The 19,155-nt window shown below is 39.2% G+C and overlaps 1 protein-coding gene across 4 annotated transcripts in view; it reads right to left on the reverse strand.

The window, feature by feature from the left end:
• Window positions 1-19,155, reverse strand: part of TBC1D5 (TBC1 domain family member 5) — a 326,048-nt gene that overhangs the window by 4,150 nt on the left and 302,743 nt on the right. For all 4 annotated transcript variants that reach the window (XM_055806534.1, XM_055806535.1, XM_055806536.1 and 1 more), the window contains 2 exons: window positions 6,608-6,687; window positions 5,659-5,835 (listed from right to left, as the gene is read on the reverse strand). In XM_055806534.1, the coding sequence (XP_055662509.1) occupies window positions 5,659-5,835; window positions 6,608-6,687 (257 nt within the window). The remainder of the gene's footprint in view (window positions 1-5,658; window positions 5,836-6,607; window positions 6,688-19,155) is intronic.

Here is a 19,155-nt window from a genome sequence, read left to right on the forward strand (position 1 = left end):
CTGGCAGCCTATTAGCTTGGTTGCAACCCAAATGGACACCGTTTTCTTCTGCAACAGATGCATTCAACTGCTATCTAGAGCTATGTTCCTCCAACAAGAATATGACTGCTTTCTTAGTTGCTCTCACATACATTTTTTTACAGTAACAATGCAGCCTGCCAAGCAGCCTGTGGGGACAAGCATCCTGAAGGGGTGTGATATGGAAACCAATAGATTTGATCAGACTAATGTGAGACTGAGAAAAAGGAGAAGTAGTAGACGGGCTGCTGGGGAAATGTGTAAGTCAGCACGTGTGTCAACTGCAAGCTCTTCAGCTGTGACTCACTGAACAAAAAAGTGCCAATTCACTTTGGGGTAAAAGAGAGATTATAGGTATTGGAGAAAAAAAGAATGAGAATGAAGTTAAGACTCAGCACAGTATATAAAATTGGAGTATGGAGCTCATCACCAGTATCAAGCTACAACTTGGGAGTTACGTTACCCATGGCCTCCAGCAAAACTTGGTTTGCCAAATATATTATTACAGCTGATAACAGCTTTCCATTGCTCTGATTACTGATTATAGATCAGAACATTCTTGAAAGAGAACTGTAGCGTAGCTCAGGAAACAAAAGCCACCAGTGATTAAGAATGACTGTAATATGAAATGTTGGAGTCGGAAATCTTTGGTTGTTATTTATATAGTTGTTACAAATTTTTAGAACTCACAAACAAGATAAATATCAGCTGAATGTGAAAATATGTTCAAATATAGAATTGTGACCCATTCCCTTCCAAAATTTATGTGAACAAGGACGCAAATATCTCCATTTGCAGCAATTTTTTAAAACATACTAGTTTTATATTAATTTTTTTGCATGTTATCTACATAGTATCTAGTTACAATAATATTACATTATTATCTAAGTATAAAAATATTTTAAAATTATTATTTATAAATAAATAAATTTAATTATTTATCATTCAAATGGAAATATCTTAAGTCCAGAGTATTGGTGACAATGTTAAAAGTTCCATTGTAAGACAGCTGTCAAACTGATTGAGATTTACATCTATCAGTTTTTGATACTAATTAATTTTCCTCAGATGACTTAATAAAATTAATACCCAACCAAGCAGATTGCTTTTAGAAATATCAACAACTATCCTGTGCTGAGCGCTATCAAAATTGACCTCAAACTTCCTGATCTGGGCAGAACCAGGGTAGTTCAAATGTCAACAACTTCAAGCTGTTTCCATAAAGTTAAATACAAACAGATCTGTCCTACTAGGAGAGATACTTCACTATTTAAGTACTTCTGAGCTGAGACACAATTACTTATTAATTAGCCTTTTACTTTCATCTGGTCTGTTTGAAATGCTGTCTTCATGAGCTGTCAGTCAATTGCCTGCCATCTCCAGGGGGCTGAGGACACGGGCAGCACACGACCATGGATCTGTTCCATCAACATAGAATCATAGAATTATAGAATGGTTTGGGTTGGAAGGGACCTTTAAAGGTCATCTAGTCCAACCCCCCTGCAATGAGCAGGGCCATTTTCAGCTAGAGCCCCATCCAACCTGACCTTGAATGTTTCGAGGGATGGGCACCTACCACCTCTCTGGGCAACCTGTTACAGTGTTTCACCACCCTCATTGTAAAAAATGTCTTCCTTGTATCTATATATTTCTATAAATCTACGCTCTTTTAGTTTAAAACCATTACCCTATCACAACAGGCCCTACTAAAAAGTTTGTCTTCACCTTTCTTATAAGCCCCCTTTAAGTATTCAAAGGCTGCAATAAGGTCTCCGTGGAGCCTTCTCTTCCCCAGGCCCATCTCTCTCAGCCTTTCCTCACGGGAGGGGTGCTCCATCCCTCTGCTCATTTTCATGACCCTCCTCTGGACCAGCTCCAACAGGTCCATGTCTTTTCTGAGCTGAGGGCTCCAGAGCTGGACGCTGAACTCCAGGTGGGATCTCACCAGAGCAGAGGGGTAGAACCAGCTCCCTGGACCTGCTGGACATGCTTCTTCTGATACAGCCCAGGGCACAGTTGGCTTCCTGGGCTGCGAGCACACATTGCTGGCGCATGCCCAACTTTTCATCCACCGGTACCCCCAAGACCTTCTCGGAAGGGCTGCTCTCAATCCCTTCATCCCCGAGTCTGTATTGATATCAGGGGTTGCCCCAACCCAGATGTGAGACCTTGCACTTGGCCTTGTTGAACCTCACGAAGTTCACACGTTGGTAGTTGCCTGGTTTTATAGGCACCCAGTGCAGCCACAAGTCAGGACCAGATGAAGCTTTTGTGTGAGCTCTAAATGCCATGTTCACAATTTCAGCAGTTTGTTCCCACCCCATCCCCGCCCCGTACAACAGAAATTTACATTCCTTTAAACAACCAGTGCTGCATAATTCACCTGGCTTCTTTCCACACTTATATTTAAAAGCTCTCAGGCAATGCCGTACAGTCTCATTTTGCAAAATTATACACTTTATTATTCCAAGCTATCAAGATCATGCTATTTCAGTCCTCACAGCCCTCATACCCAAGATGCCTCCACCTTGCGTAGTGTGACACAGATGTTGCCTAGTGACACACTTGCCCAGCAAGACCAGTATTTTCCTCGCTGGCGACCCTAAGGATGCTAATGGGGTGTCTTCCTTTTGGCAGTGAGCCCCAGCAAGGGCATCATAAACAGTTTGCACTGCTGTTGCAATTTCCTAAATTCTGCTCCCAGAAATGTGCTCTTGTGCTTTTAAAAAAGCATCCTGCTTTTATAAAAAGAAAGGAAAGAAAACTGCTCATCCCAGTTTCTTGTCATTAGTGTTGTGCTTTGCAACACTACTTTTCATTCTACCCACTTTTTGGTTCAGGTAAAGAGACCTACAGCTCACTGAAGTATCTGAGAAGCAGCAAAACATAGATCTTGACTAAAAAACAATGTAAAATGGCCTTCTGTAAATGTTTGCCTATCCCTGGCATACATTGGTATTTTGGTACTGATATTTCCAGAGGTAAAATACCTCCTCCCTTCTTCTTCTGCCTGTTTCTGTTTCAGGAAACTCATGCTGACGTGAACCATGTTTTCTCCCATCTGCTGCCACTACTGAATAAATGAAAAATGACAGAATTACACTTCCAGTAGCTTTGAAAGTTAACAACCTTACGCCTATTGCCATATGGCTTCTCCAAACATTTTTTCCTGATGAATATCAGCTACTAGGACCAGGCTTATTTCAATTGCCTTCATACTGTGAATGAGTTAAAACTGACTGCAAGGATATAATTCAAGAAAGCTTAGAAGAACAGCAGCTCATTTTGCCTCCTTCTTTGAACAGACATAAAGGCAAGATAATGTGTTAATTATCATTCATTATTTAGCAACAGAAGCCTTCTGTTTGTCAACTGCACGCTGCTACCAAAGCCAAAGATTCCAAAAAATGCTCTATTTCTTTCAGCCTGTATCTTATTTTTTTTCTGCATTTTTAATTTTGCAGCTTTCTTTTCCAAAGAAGGACTGTATCCTTATCCTCACTTTCCAGAAAGGGATTTTGAGGCAAAAAAAAAAGAGGAAGAACACTTTTTTAAAAAGTAAAGATGATAAATGATTAATACTTATATAACAACCAAGCACAAAAGACCAGATTCTAATCTCAATTACACAATAGCTATACTTGTAACTTTTCCAGCTGTCCTAGAAAAAATCCCCATAATTCTACCAGAGAAAAATCTCTGTAAGTCACAACAAACAGAATTACATGCATTACCAAAGCCACAGAAAATGTAAATACAGTAAAATTTACTTAGCAAGAAATGCATTAAATGGTCTAGAAGTGGTTGGGTTTTAGTTTCTCAGTAAGTACTCCCGGCTTGACCCAGGGCATCGGTGCAGCCCATTTTCTTCAGCAGAACTAAATGCCTGGGCCATGGCCTGTTTTGGGCCAACAACTGACCCCATCAATTAACAGCTGAATGTCACAGCCCACTAAATTCAGCAGGTTATTTTCCCATGTTTTATTAAAAGGGGTCCGAGGCTCTCCTCTTTTTGAGTTTAGACATGGCGGTTAAAAACAATGGGCTTGGAAACAGCACAGACCGTTGGGATACTAACAGTCCTCCTGGACTGCCATTTCTAATCCTAATCTTTTCTCTTTCTTCTGTCAAAGGGGCTGTTTCTCATTATCATAATTGGAACTTCCAGAAGATAAGAGGAGAGGAGGCTAATCCGTATGAATGTACTGCACCTCCATAAACCATGCAGTGCTGAAGCCTCATTGATGCTCTGCAGGAGCTCAGCTTGTACAACCTCTACTCGTGTTGGTTGTAGTGGGCTTACTAGCAGCCTCGGAAATTGTGGGACCCATAGACATCTCTCAGTTCCTGGAGCTGGATTTACATGAATACCCTGACTACACACTGGGCTAAGAGCAGACCTCATTACATATCACCCAAAAGTCTCCATTGGAAAGAAACCCATGCAGACCAGGCTTACCCTGACTGCTCCACCCTCAATACTCAAAGTGCAAAGCCCCAGCAAATCTGCACAGTGACATGTGATTTTGACCAGCATCCAAATAAGGGCTTCTCCAGCACAAGTCTGCACACACTCTTATAGGATGTTGTCATTTTATATGGCTTTCTACCTTCCAGTTTCCAGAATAAATCCAAGTAAAAGTAATCAAAAAAGTACTATTTTCCATTTTGGCAAGAAAACAAAAGGTATTTTGTATAAAATGCTAGAAGATAAAGGGTAAAAACAGGAGGTCATTATATAAACACTCCATTTGCTTCTGAAATACAATTAAAATATGATTTTTAACACAGAGTGTTCTAACTCGGGGGGACTGTGTGTAACAAATCAAACCAATCCTGTGTCATTATTTGAAAATGAGTTAAGTATTTCCTGTAATTCCTAAGTAAAATTGTCAAAAGTAAGCTGACTGTAGAGTCAGTTAGACTCTAAGGTGATAGCGCTACTACTGATTTACTAAGTATCAGTAGCGGGGTGGCAGACTAACCAGAACTCCAGCATAGAAATGTGCATATACAAAAGTACTTAAGACCACATTTGAGTCAGACTAAGACTTAGACAGAGAAGGACATTTTAACATGAACGGAAAAAAATCTTTCTCTCTCTGTACGAACGTGCCCGCTGACTGTATGCTTTGTATGTGAAAACACTGTTTACTGATTCAAGGAGAAAGTCAATACAATGAAGTAGAAGGTAAAAGCAGCCTCCTCACTGTTTCCTTTCTGGCACTGGCCATGAATACACTGCAATGCAGCTCACCAGCTATTACATAATGGGATTCTGGAGGACAAGGACAATGAGAATAATCATATGGGAACATTTGAAAAGGGAACATTCACCTCCAGTTTTTACATCTTTTTTGTAGGGAATTAATCTGTGATTCTGTGATTCAACAATCTGAAAGAACTCCCCCAAACACTGCGTAACACTTGGACTTAAGTATCTGTGTGTGGAGCGTAAGGCTACAATAAATATAATTAATTGGAGTAGGACAGTAGCTAGAGAGACACTTTTAACCATGTCTCCATACCTACCAGGAATGATGGTGTCTTCCCATGTAATGTCTGGACGTGCTAAAGGAAGTGTCCAAAAAATGTAAGACTAATTCCATCAATGCCCTGTCTGAGATGTTTTTATCTTACCTGTTGTCCTGAGATGAACTGTTGCTTTGTCATAACAGGTCCCTTTAGGACATCACCTGTCCCCTTGTTCTGACTGTTGGAACAGTAATGATCATCAGCTATAGTGATTTGCTCATTTTCTTCAGCTTCCAGCTGGCTCTGGTTGAAACGCAACGAACCTTTCAGGATATCCTTGATCTGTTGTTGAATGGGAGGGGGAAGAATGTAAGTTGGAAATCTGGAGGAATTCTCCGAAGTTCTGTGCAGCATGCTTTCATGCACCATTTCCCCAAAGCATTTGCTTTGAAGAGATAGGAAGCAAGTCAATATTCATATCTATATTGGTCAAAAATACAAATTTCAGTGAAATGTGGTTGTATCAGAGTCTGGAAAACAACTATCCAAGAAATCTAAAGACAATGAAACTGTTAAGATTATTCCCTACCTCGTTATAGGTTTAACATATGCCACATTCTTTCTCATAAAATATATTTTGAGGGAGTAGGGGGATTGTTTCTCATAAAATATATTTTGAGGGAGTAGGGGGAAGTATCACCAGAGCTACAGATGCTCGGCAGCATTTTCTTTTTTTTTTTTTCTTTTAATTCAATGACATTCAAGTGTCATCACATTTAAATAATGGGGACATAGGCACGATTATTGCCTAGCATGTACAGTTTGCATTACGAAAAACGAGTGTGACTTGAGTCCAGAACTCAGTGTCTCAGTTCTGGTTCAAGGCCTCCAGATCTTTTCAGGAAGCAAATACTGTGCAAGTAATTTGAACTCTTTATAGCTGAGCTTTACCTCCTTAAATGAAAGCACACCACAATGCTTGATGCATTAGTATTAGTAAAATAGCTGTATGACAAAAGAGCAGTATACAAAAAGAATAAAGAAGGAGAAAAAAAAAAAAAGAAAGGATTAATGGCACTGAAGAGTGCAAGGTTAAGCTAAGCAATAGTTATACCTGCTTCAAACCAGCCAAGGAAACTAGAATTTCATCTTCTTTCTCCAGGTGTTCTTGTAATATGACTTCCTGAATATTTCCTGCAACATCAAAAGAAAAAAAAGGTAGAGAGAAAATTCCCTGAATAATCTCTAACGTGCTGCCAATTTACTGCTGACTTACGCTCTCAAAACAAAATCCTGTGACCTGCAAACACAATTTCGCACAGAGACCTAGAGGCTGACAACTTTATTAGCTGTGGAGGTGAGGCCAGCCCAAGCCTGGCCCTGCTGCCAGGAGGCCTCCAGCAACGCTGTGCTGCTGTGGGACTTCTCCTGCCCCAGTGTACCAATGGACTCAGGCTGCTGCTGGCCACCCCTAGAAGAAAACATCAGCCTCCGTGGCTAATGGAGTTACGTACTACTTTGAATCTGCAAATGCCTTGGAAAGCACTCAAGAACATTCACAGAAATCTGCAGCAGCTCACAGAAAGGGTTAGGGTAGGAGCACAGCAATCTTCATCTTGATCCTGTGGCCACTGCACATGCTAGAACGCTCCTCTTTCTAAAAAGACAGAAAGTTTTATTCCCTTTCCAATACCTTCTTTTAGGTAAAAGACCCAGGGCCGAGCAAAACATACTTGACAGAAAGAGCAGTGCAGTAGCATCAGTTCAGAAGACTCCTGCCTTCTATACCTCTAGTGCTGGCCTCCAAGGACGCATTTCGATACTCTGGTGTATGGTGTTTGCAGGAGTCAGGGCTGGAGGCTGGCTAACACATCAGAGCTGGAGCTGTGGTGGTCTTCCCTGCGTCAGGGAAATCCCAAGCAATGCTGCAGTCCAAACCAGCCCAGAGAACTATAGCCCTAATAGCTCTGTGGACTCTTAAAAAAACTATGTCAGGTCCTTCTCCAGCCTCCTGGCTCCTGCCTTCCCCCTCTTTAAATCCTCGTGACATATTTACAGAATGAGATGGTATCCGCCAACTGAAAATGACAGCGTACTCTTTCGTGCCACTCCTGTCTTACATACACAGAACCGAGCCCAACCCCCTTAGCGACACTCAACTTGGAACAACTCTGCTGCTCATGAATATCTGTATCCCAGTCGCTTCAGAATTAGAGCTTTGTCCCATTCATCCACAGCTGCATTGCATTTGTTTTTAAAAACATTCTACATGTTCAGGGCCTGAACCAGTGAAAAGCCAAAGCTGTTGTCACAGATGATGCTGACAAGGACAAATACAGTGACGCTGCCAACTTTGACACATGATTCAAGCAAAAGTACTGAGCAGTACGGTGTAGGTTTTGTGTTTACAGAATAAATAGCAGAAGAATGAGGTGTGGAACACTGAACAAGAAGGAAGATTAAAAGCAGAGAGGTGGATTTAAAACCCACATGTAAACACAGAAGTTTGAAATGGAGTGGGGCCAGAAATCAGTAATGGGTATAAATGAAGAATGGAAAGGGCAAAGAGGAGAAAGGATCCAAGCCTAAGCACTAAATGAACCGCTAAAGAAACAATTTGAAAAGTAGAAGGAATAAAAGAGGCTACAGCCACGAAAGGCAATGGATGACAAGAGTCCATGAAAGGTGGTGTGACCAAGGTTGAGCAAGTGGGGGTAAGATAACTCAGCTTTGCATGAGCAGCCTATCTGAACCAGGAGATCCATGTTTACATTATTTAGCACTCATTATTTACCGTATTACAGCAGCAGTGTCTTGCAGCAATGAAGTCAAATGTAGTACAACTGAACAACACCTAGTATAAATTTTACATCAGAAAGACGCTGCATTCTGAAGGCTAGAAATAATAAACTAGGTCTTTCTGCAAATATGTAGCATCACGAATTAAGAGAAAGCATAATTAATTTGGCATTTTATTTGCTTTTTTACACTTTACATTCTAAATTGTCTAGTCTCTCAATTTGGTAAATAAAAGATATGAAGATTTACTTATAAAATAATACTTTAGATCCTAATTTCTACTGTTTAACAATGCATTGTTTCCTACTTCTAACAGGTTCAGAACTTGAAACAGCAGAAGTCCAGGGTCTTCATAGGTGGGAAAGCAATGCTTAATCACAGTCTGAATAACTGAATTCAACTGTCTTTTCCATTTCTCAGCATTAGAAAGAAAAGCATTTTTATAATTTGATCCCCACAGACATTAAAACCATACATTAAGGTATGCATACTGACTCTGCAGATGGACCAAGAAAATAATTCAAAAAAACCCTCCAATGTGAAGACTAAATGAGAGAAATCTAAGATATCAGGAAAATAAGAGCAAGAGAACAAAAGCTGAAAGGCATTCCATGTGATGTGTGGAATCTACTATTATTTCTGTTCTTTAGAGATGTTTTATAAGACAGTATTTAAAAAAACGAACAAGAAACTATCATTGCTACAAAACCCTGTAAGCCAAAAAACTGTAACTATGTTTGAAGAACCAGTACACTGAGAAATTTCTAAGAACTTAGAACGGAACTATGATAGTTAGCTAGCAGTAAAAGTTAGTTAAAAATGTTCACGTCACATATTTACTTTAGCAATATTAATGCTGGATTTTGATACTTGTTTCAGAGGAAAAAAGATTTAGAGAGAAAAGGTTGGAAATACAGCAAAATTTCCTAATACTGAGCTGTTGAATTTCTCACATTTTTCCTTCAATTTGCAGTATTTTTAAAGTACAGCACGACGTGTCTTGGCTATACAGGGTCTATTATTTTTAATCAGTTAAGAACACTAAAATGTGTTTTTGGAAAAATTTACACTTGGAGTTTGCTCTCAGACACAATTGTGGGCTCAAAATTTGGGCTCCACTTAACCTAGAAAAATGCCCCAAGATGCAAATCACTGTAATGAGCCACTCTCCCCCCCCAGGAAGGAACAGTGTGACATAAGGCATACATTGGGATGTCTTTCTCTAGTACAATGAAAGAGAATTAAGGTTTCCCTGTAGAATTGGCAATGGATAATTCTTCTTCTTAAACATGCCCTTAAACTGCACATGGCTTCTAATCTACTACCCTCATCCCTTTTGAATACAAAGTTTATTATCTACCAAATAAATTATATGTATGGAACCCAAATTTGTTAAGTGCTCGTTCTTTTTCCCTGCCTAATGAGTAGAGATGAATTAAACAAAAATTCCTTAGAAAACAGGCATACGGGCAATGCGATTTTGCACGAGTGCCTCCCTGATCACATCCTGCTGCTGGGACCACCCTTTGCAACCCACGTGAACTGGAAGCAGAGGTGGGAAGACAAGGGGGGATGGCAAACAACTTGGGGCGTCCCTCCGCAGCTGCACTGCTGTCAACAGCTGTGCCAGGGCTCAGCAGCCCCCACCTGAGGGACTTCCAGCCAAGCCTCTTCCCACTTCTGGGGGGACCTCACAGGGCAGTCAGTTGCTGAGATGAACTGGGAAACTAAAGCTCTCAAGTGCAAACTGAAGCTTTTTATTTTACCCTTCTGTATCTTACAAGATGCCCTTGTAACTATAAATACCTTTAAAAACACCACCTCCGTTAAAAGTGCTAGGAAGCACATTTGATACAATATTGTTCAGCTGAAGGACTGTTACATTAAGCTGAGATGTATCATTTAATTATTCTTCCTTCATAGGAGATGTTACTGTATATTAAGAAGTGCTTTATGTATAAAAATGAATTTGCCATATATTGATTATTTCCTTATCTGATGCCCTGTATCAGCACCTCAAAGCTTTATTTTTTTTTTCCATAAAATAACAACTAACTTTTAAAAAACACCTGTAGATGTCAATTAGGAACTCAAAACACCTTCCTATGTGTAAAACATGGCAGGATAAATGAATAAACCGATAAAATGAATCAAACAAACTGATTATATGATTTCTAGATTATTCAAAACTGAGTCCAGTTTGATTCTATGCTATAAATACCTTATTGGGATAGCTGTTGTCATTCAAAGGTTAACAAAATCCTACAGTACTTAGAAGACTTAGGCTAAGGTCAAATATTTCTGGCTATCTTTTTTTGTTTTTTTCTTTCATTAAGATTTTGTTCAGCGGATGCCGAATGCCTTTTGCAGAAAAAGAAAATATTTCTGCTTCAATGAAGCTCTTACCAGAAGAAAACAAAAGGTGAATTTTGCAAACTGTCACCTGATGGTCAGCACACTGTTGTGAGATGTAGGAGATCCCAGACAGCTATTACGTGATTCTAGATTTGTTTCAACGTAGTACTTACAAACCTCCAAGTTTCACAAAATGAACTGTCATACCCTGACTGTACTCTTGACTAAGTCTCAGAAATACTGCAGCTGTACAACCAGTTGTTCCCTTCATAAGTCAGCAATGTTTCCCACTATTGTAGCTGCTCTCCAACAAGACTCACAACCCAAGGGATGCTTTTTATGTAATTGTTTAGAATTAATCTTGGGTACTTCTTGTCAAATGAGGACATTCATTTAAGTTTGACAGATACTAGATCAATAAATAAGTAACTACTTCCACAGCGAGCCTATGATCAGCTGCCTTGATATATTTTAAAGCTAACTATAACTACAGAGCAGTAACATACAAATGACTGTGTTCTTGTTCTTCTTTTCTACAAAATAATAGAAAAACAATGCATCAAGTAGTGATTTGGCTAGCAACAGTCAAAGCAGCTAAAAATTAAGATGAAATGTATTTTTCATTTCTTGCCCTTACAGTTATTACAAATTGTAGATAAGATCACATGCAAACTCACTGTAGAAGTAGTTTTTTTAAAAAAAATCAGGATTTCTATTTCCTCTCCCTAACTTAATTTCTAAAATTTAAACTGAAGACATGCAATCATCCCCTGTACAGAGATGAAAGAGGAAAATAACCTACAGCAGCTCCTAGTAGGAAAATTAGAGAAGGCTTATGCTCTTTGATGACTGAACTGCTACACATTGCATGATGGTGTGCGTAGTCACTGCTGAGTTCCCTTGACAGGGAAAGGGGCTGTTGAAAACTTTCCCCTCCGAATGTGGAAAAGCTGTTTGCCCTGGCCTAATTATTTCAGAGGCTTATTAAGTAAACTAACCTTCACTGAAAAATTTGCATGCAGTCAATACCGATTTTGCAAGAAACCCACCCAGAGCTGGTTAAATGAGTGGGAAAGCCAGCCTGCTGTGGACAAGGACCTCTCAGGCATCCCTTCATGCCCATTCATCTGGAAGACACACCTGCATCCCTTCCCTTCCACCAGAGAAGTCGGAGATAGGTAGAGCTACAGCCCTGCAGGATGAAGGCACAACATGGACCTCATTTTATACTGACACAAAATTAGATGGAGGTGGAGAAAACTTAACTTGGGAATAACTTTAACGTCCTTGTTCTCTTAGGTTCTTTGTTTTCTCCTGTGCAGCTGCCTTTTTGCAGTGCATCCCTCTCCTAATGATTTCTGTTTTTAAGCTGGTCCCTGTGGGGCCTTTCCAGGAAGATGACTCCTGCTGAGAGGAGCTAACTCAAAATAGCTGCAAGCTTTATTATGAACACTGCCTTTCTACTACCAGTTCCTGATCAATGACTTGCGAACCATCAACGGTGCCAGAATCATGTTAAATTGACTTTTTTCATCCTTGCTTTCCACTGCTGAGAAGACAACTCAAACTCTGCCAAAGTACCTTCTCATTGCCAAGGCGGGCAGCAGTAAGGGAAGAACTGAGTGTATTACTTCATCTCCCTGTTTTTCCAAAAAATGGAAAGAAAAAAAATCCCAAGGTTCCCATTGATGTCAAGGCACAGTCAACTCTCGGGACTTATATTCCAGTCCTTTTGTATGATCGTTTTGATGAAAGCAGAGTTTACAGAAAATGCTTACAACATTTTCTGCACAGTATACTAGCGAAAGCAAGGCTGCTTTTTCACTAACATTTGAGGGCTGGAAGGATGGACTGGGAATTTAGCTTCTGATAATCAATTTCTCTCCATTTTCACAACAAGTACTTCTTTCCAAGCTGACCTGGATCTGATTGAGCAGGAAAACATGCCCCTTCCTTAACACTGGACAGAAAATCTAGAACTTAACAGTGGTTTGGGGCCCTTCTAGAAAGACGACACTGCAACATAGTGATATCGCTGTTTAATAATGCAGCTCAGGATGCTTCCAAATACAGCATTTTCTTTCCAGCATTAAAAATACAAATGAGAGGAGTTAAAATTCCTTCTAAAACAATAGTTTGTGATCTACGTGTTGACAAAGGCAACACCACTGTTGCCTAACTTTCATTTATCTATCTTATTGTGAATGTCAACTTATTGTAACAATTATGCATTATATTAAAAGCATCACTTAGCAACATTTGTTAAAGAATTTAAGGATCTTAAAAATCTGAAGTATTAAATTCTTTGTGAAGTATTGCATTCTTTAAAATAGTTTTTTAATATAAATTATATATTTATACAGTATATTCTTCTGATTCATGTGTCATGTGGAGCACCAATACTTTATCCACATTTAATGTGCGGTACTGCTTGTGACATCACAGAAATACATGGTAAAAGGTCACCAACCATCAACTCATAGCAATGCACAGAATTGCAGACATACAGAAAATGAGTCTGGCAGGGTCATGAAGACATTTTGCCTATCCCTTGCTCAAAGACATGACCAACTCTTAACTATGAACTCTAATTTACATATGATAGGCAAATTATACTTAACATATACCTTATGTCCATGTATTTATGGAAATAATGGGGAAATTAACAATTCAGTCATGCCAGAATTTAGCTTCTGCCAAGGTTTTACTCCTCTAAAGTTGACATCAGAAGGGAAACAAATGTCTAGGAGATGCTGGGAAGGAAAGGGCGGATTGTCAGTGGCTGTCAGTGGCAGGGAGATGTTCCCCACACAAATAGAAGGAAGCAAGAGGCCAATGGAAGTAAACATTCTGACAGGAATTCACTCAAAGTTGCAGGGAAAGCTTTTAATTAGGTAATGATGGGGTGCATAAGCTTCATTATTCTAATTTTCTCCTTTTTCATCCAGACTACTGGGATGGAAGTATCTGTAGGTGCCTACCAGAGCTGTACTTTCAGGATTGGCACAACTGTTGTAGAAAGAAAGTAGCTCTGTATCAGTTGAACGGTGTGTTTTTGTGACCTTAAGAGTTACCCTCAAGGGACAAAAAGATGGTTAAAATTCATGAGGCATGACGAATTACACTTTTATTCTTCCTGCAAATATATATGAAGTGAGACCAGAAGTGAGAGTCTGAAAGTCTTGCTATACAACCAATACTTGTTTCCCAGTAACCATTCCTGTATTCGGTTTAATAAATTTGTTAATATTCTTTATTTATAAGCTGTTTCTATATGCTGTTTTACATCGTTATTCTTAACCAAAGGAGAAATCCCCTTAAGACTCATGGGGCTGTGTTTGATGTGGCTCTTTTAACTTACAGCATTTCTAATCACACTGGGTTTATAAACTATAGATTATTTTATTTATGTCCCAAGCATAAAAGAACTCATTTAATGCAGTTACTTCCTTAACAAATCTAAAGGATTTCATTTCAACCCATGGCAGCAGAAGAGTGTCCATTTCATTCTATCCTTACAAAAGTGTTGCAACCTTTCATCTCATCACATGATACATACAACAAGAACTCAGTACTATCTTGCATACATTTAACAAGCACTGCATCCAGATCTATACTGGAAAATATATCAGCCCCTAAATAATGAGCAATTAAGTCACTAAGTCAACTCTATCCTCTCCCTCCCCCACTGCAAATGATCATTATAATGAAATGCACCCTTGTAACAACTGCATCAACCGTTAAAAGAGGGATGGATGAAGTCAGTCTAATTAAGCCTTTAAAGGTGCTATTTCACCCAGCAACTAAAATTATACTAGCAACTACATCCTGTAAGTCTTTATTCCTCTGTTTTTATATTTTTCCCTCCTTGCTCATGGTGTCTGCAATAACCACAGTGAAAAGGTGGCTCTGAACTGTGGTTAATACGTCTTCCAAATAATATTTATCTGGGAGATGTCAGGCAGTGTTAAGTATAAGTGAATCTTACAACTGCCAGCATTGCCCGATGGCTGTGGCAGGGACATGTCCTGTGATCCCATCCAAAGAGCTCTCAAAAGAGTGGCTTTCATTTTTTTTTATTTATGTACAGTTATTTACAGGTTACCTATGAAAGCCAAGAGCCGACACGTCATTCCAGTGGCAGAATGCTGGTGGTGTTTAGAAGCATGGGGGATGAAAACTTCACCTTTCCACATCCCTTCCATAATACACACTGAAGGGGCAGAGAGGTACTGGAATATTGGTGAAGGACATAGCAACATATTACAGATAACAGATGTCACAGCAGAAAACGCACCGTAAGGACAACGTGACCAGCCCTGTATGGGTAGCTCAGAGGATTTATTTGCTTTGGCTTAGTGGAACCAGCATGCTTAAGCATAAACTTACTAGATGTAGGGCAGAGCTGAGAGGTTTTTGTGACATTGCCTCCAAGACAAGAAGTGATTTAAAAACTTGGATATTGAGCAACGTATTTCTGAGACCCACCTGATTGTCTCTCTAGCAGCTGGCTCAATTTTAGCAGTATCAGTATGACGATGAAGTTAATAAAACTAGGCAGACTTATGTTTCTTCTATATAATTGGGTACCTTTGGACATATTTCTAGGGTGTTGTGCAGAAGCCTGTGAGCTAACTCTTTACAGAGCTGGTTATGAGTCCACAGGGCTTATTAGCTGAGGCTCTGTGATGTGAGAAAGTAACTAAATTGCTTCTGAACCTCAGCTAGCTGGGAAAGCAACCTTCTGCATTTACATAGTGCTGCCCTTAAGCAAAAGCAAGTGTGGAATGACCTTAGTTTCTCTACTTTCATAAGCTGGTAAATTGCCCATCAAAAAAGAATAGTTTCTATATAAAGATCTCCACATCCAAGTTAATACTGAACCAATGTTCCTTTAAATTGCCTCTCATGAAAAGGACTTCCTGTACTACATGTGTAATTATTTGGTAAACTTTCACACACTTGGAGGTCTGAAACTATGTCTCTGTTGGAAACAAATGGTAGGTTCTTCTGTCTTGGAGAACAGTGATGGATTTGTTCCTGCCTATTATAAACAGATGACATTTTAAAATTCAGCACTTTTCCCTCTGGAACAGAATTGGCAAGCTCATAAACATCCTTCACAATCTCTTATACTATTACTTGCCTATGGAGGACTGATACTTCTCCAGGGTTTTAATTTACTTTTTATTAGGAGGCTGTGCTTTAGTCCTGGGCCAGTGCCTACATCGTCCAAACCCTAAAGATACTAGAACAGCAGACGGTGTCAGATGGCAGTGTCATTAACTGGTGTTGCTTGAACTGCTGTTTGACAGCATCGTGTTGGCTTGAGTCTGGGACAGAATGAAACTTTGCTCTTTCAGACCCTCCAGAATCTGACTTCATGTTGAACTAACACCTCAAACTCAGTTCCATGTCAAATGTGAAGGACAAGCGAGGAACCTTCCAGCAGATGCTGTGGGGCCCTCTGAGTGATGCTTGGGTGCATATTTCTTAGACAAATTATTCATGATCTGTTCTAAGACATCAGACAGAGGTCATATTTACCAGGGAAAATCTTCTGAATGCACTTGCTAGCTTGATGCTTTTCTTTCCACATAGTGAAAGAAAGGAGGAAAAAATCAAAATTCTTCAAAAAGTAAATAACAAAATTCTTCAGAAAGTAAATAACATTATGACAGGTTATAACATTGTAATACTTCAGTGGTATATTACGGCTTTTTGCATCATTGAGCCTTGAGGTGTTTATACGCACTAACAGAAAAGCACCTCACAGAAAGAAAAATGCTGGAGAACATTACCATATTACGGAACGCACCAGGACAACATTACTTCCTGAAAGAGATTAGTGTATGTGAAAAAGTAAAACGAAGAAAATGTATCTGTGGTGATTCTGGAGCAGAAACAGCTATGGCAACTACACTTATTCACTATCAGCTGAGTAATGCTCCGCATTTATATTGCAAACAATGCTGCAGAACAGACTTAACTGGAAAAACTGAACACAGGACCATTTTATTTTATTTTTAAGCTATGACAAGCTTGTGAAAAAGACTGGGAACAGAATTAAAATCTGCTTTCCTGTCTGGCCATTTTACATATAAAAATTTCAGCATTTGTCCTTGGAGGCACTAAAAGGCATTCCACCTTAGCAGTTCTTCAGTGGTTAAGGGAGAGGGGAAAGAAAAGTAAATCTCTTTCTAATGCACAGCCCTAAGAAGGAGACAAAGATCAGAGAATGACTTTCCTCCATTTTAATAATCAAAAAACCCGTTTCTAATTTCTACACATAGTGCTAAGTAGTAATATTTCAGAACCATCATTCATTCCCATGGTAACATCCCCTGATATTACAAGCAGTTAATTATGTTGTTGCCATGTGGTACACTGTGTAGTTTATTTATGGAAGGAGATAAACATTTAATGAAAGCATCTTGGAATATATGAACAGAATAAAAACTGCCGCTCTTTCCCTCTGGTCTTTCCTCATGCTCTATGCAAAGGAAATGCAGTCTTAGCAGATATCTACTGAAACCTACAGAAATACAATGCTGTTGGTAAGGGAATGTAATATCATTATCGGGCCCAAATAATGTTTTAAATTAACAAAACTATTTTCTTAAAAGACATCATATAAAACTATACTTGATAATAGTTGAATTTGATATAAACAGATTATAAATTACGAGGGATACAAAACAGAATACATGACTTTGTGGTCACTTTGATAATTTCTCAGCTACAACACGTCATCTCTGTCAGGAAGTAACTGCACCTGACCGTCATCAGGATCTCCCTCGTAAGGGAAAGAACCTGAGAGAAGACAGCCAAAAAATTCTGAATTATCTCACTGGAAACCGCAGAAAGAACATTCCATAATGGTTTGACATTCTGATTTACAGTGCCAATTAAATAATTCTGTGGTAATGCTCACTGGATATGCATTTTTATAAGCTCGAATTAATATTGTTTTGTTAAAAAATGACCTGCAAATATAATGCACTCCATACAGGAAAAAGACTCTTGGTTGAGTAATAGTCTAAAAAAAGCTGTTTAAAATGTCAGTCTAAAAAACTGTGGGTTTTTTAAAAATAAGAACCTTAAACTTCATAAAATTCAAAAGGCAGGCCTTAGACTAAAAAACTGACTTACTGATAATTCTTAAAAATGTTGCCTAACTCTGTTAAAGGAATTAGTTCTGGAAGGCTCCTTGAATTTTATATATCCATATGTTTTTATCAATAATTTAGACAACTATTTAATGTATGATGGCTAAGTCTGCAGTAAGAGTGGTAGGAGAAGGCGGTACATTGCAGAGTTACCTAAATTATTCAGCTAAAAAGCCAAATGACAAGAAGTGAATTTTAATATAATCAAATGCAAGTAACATAAATATGGAAACAAACATTTCCTGATTTTACCTACAGCATAAAATCCTCTGTTTAGAAAGCTGTGATTCATCAAATTTTAAAAGTCATAGTGGATTGTCACTTTAACCTATCACTGTATCAAGGAACACTAATGTGATGCTGCGTTAAAAATGTTTAAAAAGAGGAACTCCACATAAAAGTAGAGAGATGACCTTCCCTTTGCTATATAATGACTTTGCTGTGTCCAGTGCTGCTACAGCATATCCTGATCTGACTAACCCACTTCAAAAGGCATATGAAAACCCTGAAGAATTCAAAGGAAGACCACAAAAATGCTTGGGTCTAAACAGCAACCCATATAAAATGAATTTTAAAGTGTACCGCCTAGCAGTGTTGAGAGATTACACTGTGTATAGGTAAGTTAAATGAGGATTTTCAACCTTGGTATGAAGAATGCTACAAGAGCCAAAAGCTGGGTGATGAAGTCAGAAAAATTCAGCCTCACAGGATAAAGTAATATCCTTGAAGTTAATGTCCTGACAGGTTACAAGAGGAGCGATATCATCTGCTCTGTGGTCTCTGAAATGAAGCAATTTTCACGGGTAAGAGAACCTGGGGGAGAATCAGACCAGGTGCAGTAGCAGCCTCTGCTAACTTGCCCCTTAACCCAGAAATGACCAGATATGCTCTGAGTTTTATTTTGCTGCCATTCCCCGCAGCCCCAGGCAGTGGGTGGACACTGGAGATCACGCTCAGAGGGTGTTCTGTGATGCTATAGAGAATCTGTTTTCTGGGACAGCCTGCTGGCTTGTGCTGCTCAGATCACCAGGATGAAGGTGATGGACAGATTTCAGGTTAGAAGGGACTTTGCACAGATCAGACCAGCAGGAATCCTGGTGGTTTTTTTCCTGCTTTGGATCATCTGCTGGCTGATTTGGGGATACCCTACCTCATCAGTTTGCTACAAGCGCAGAAGCTGTGAAGGTTGGTGGTATCTCAGTCTGTCTTGTGCTCTGTTTGTCATGCATAACTGTTAATTTCTGTAGGATTTAAATGCATTGGTGTAACCCAAATTTACCAAGTTAATAGCCCATGTTGTTGACAAGACATGTAGGAATATCGTGAGGAGTAGGGCTTA

Source organism: Falco peregrinus, chromosome 5, assembly GCF_023634155.1.
Source record: "Falco peregrinus isolate bFalPer1 chromosome 5, bFalPer1.pri, whole genome shotgun sequence".
Classification (NCBI taxonomy): Eukaryota; Metazoa; Chordata; class Aves; order Falconiformes; family Falconidae; genus Falco; species Falco peregrinus.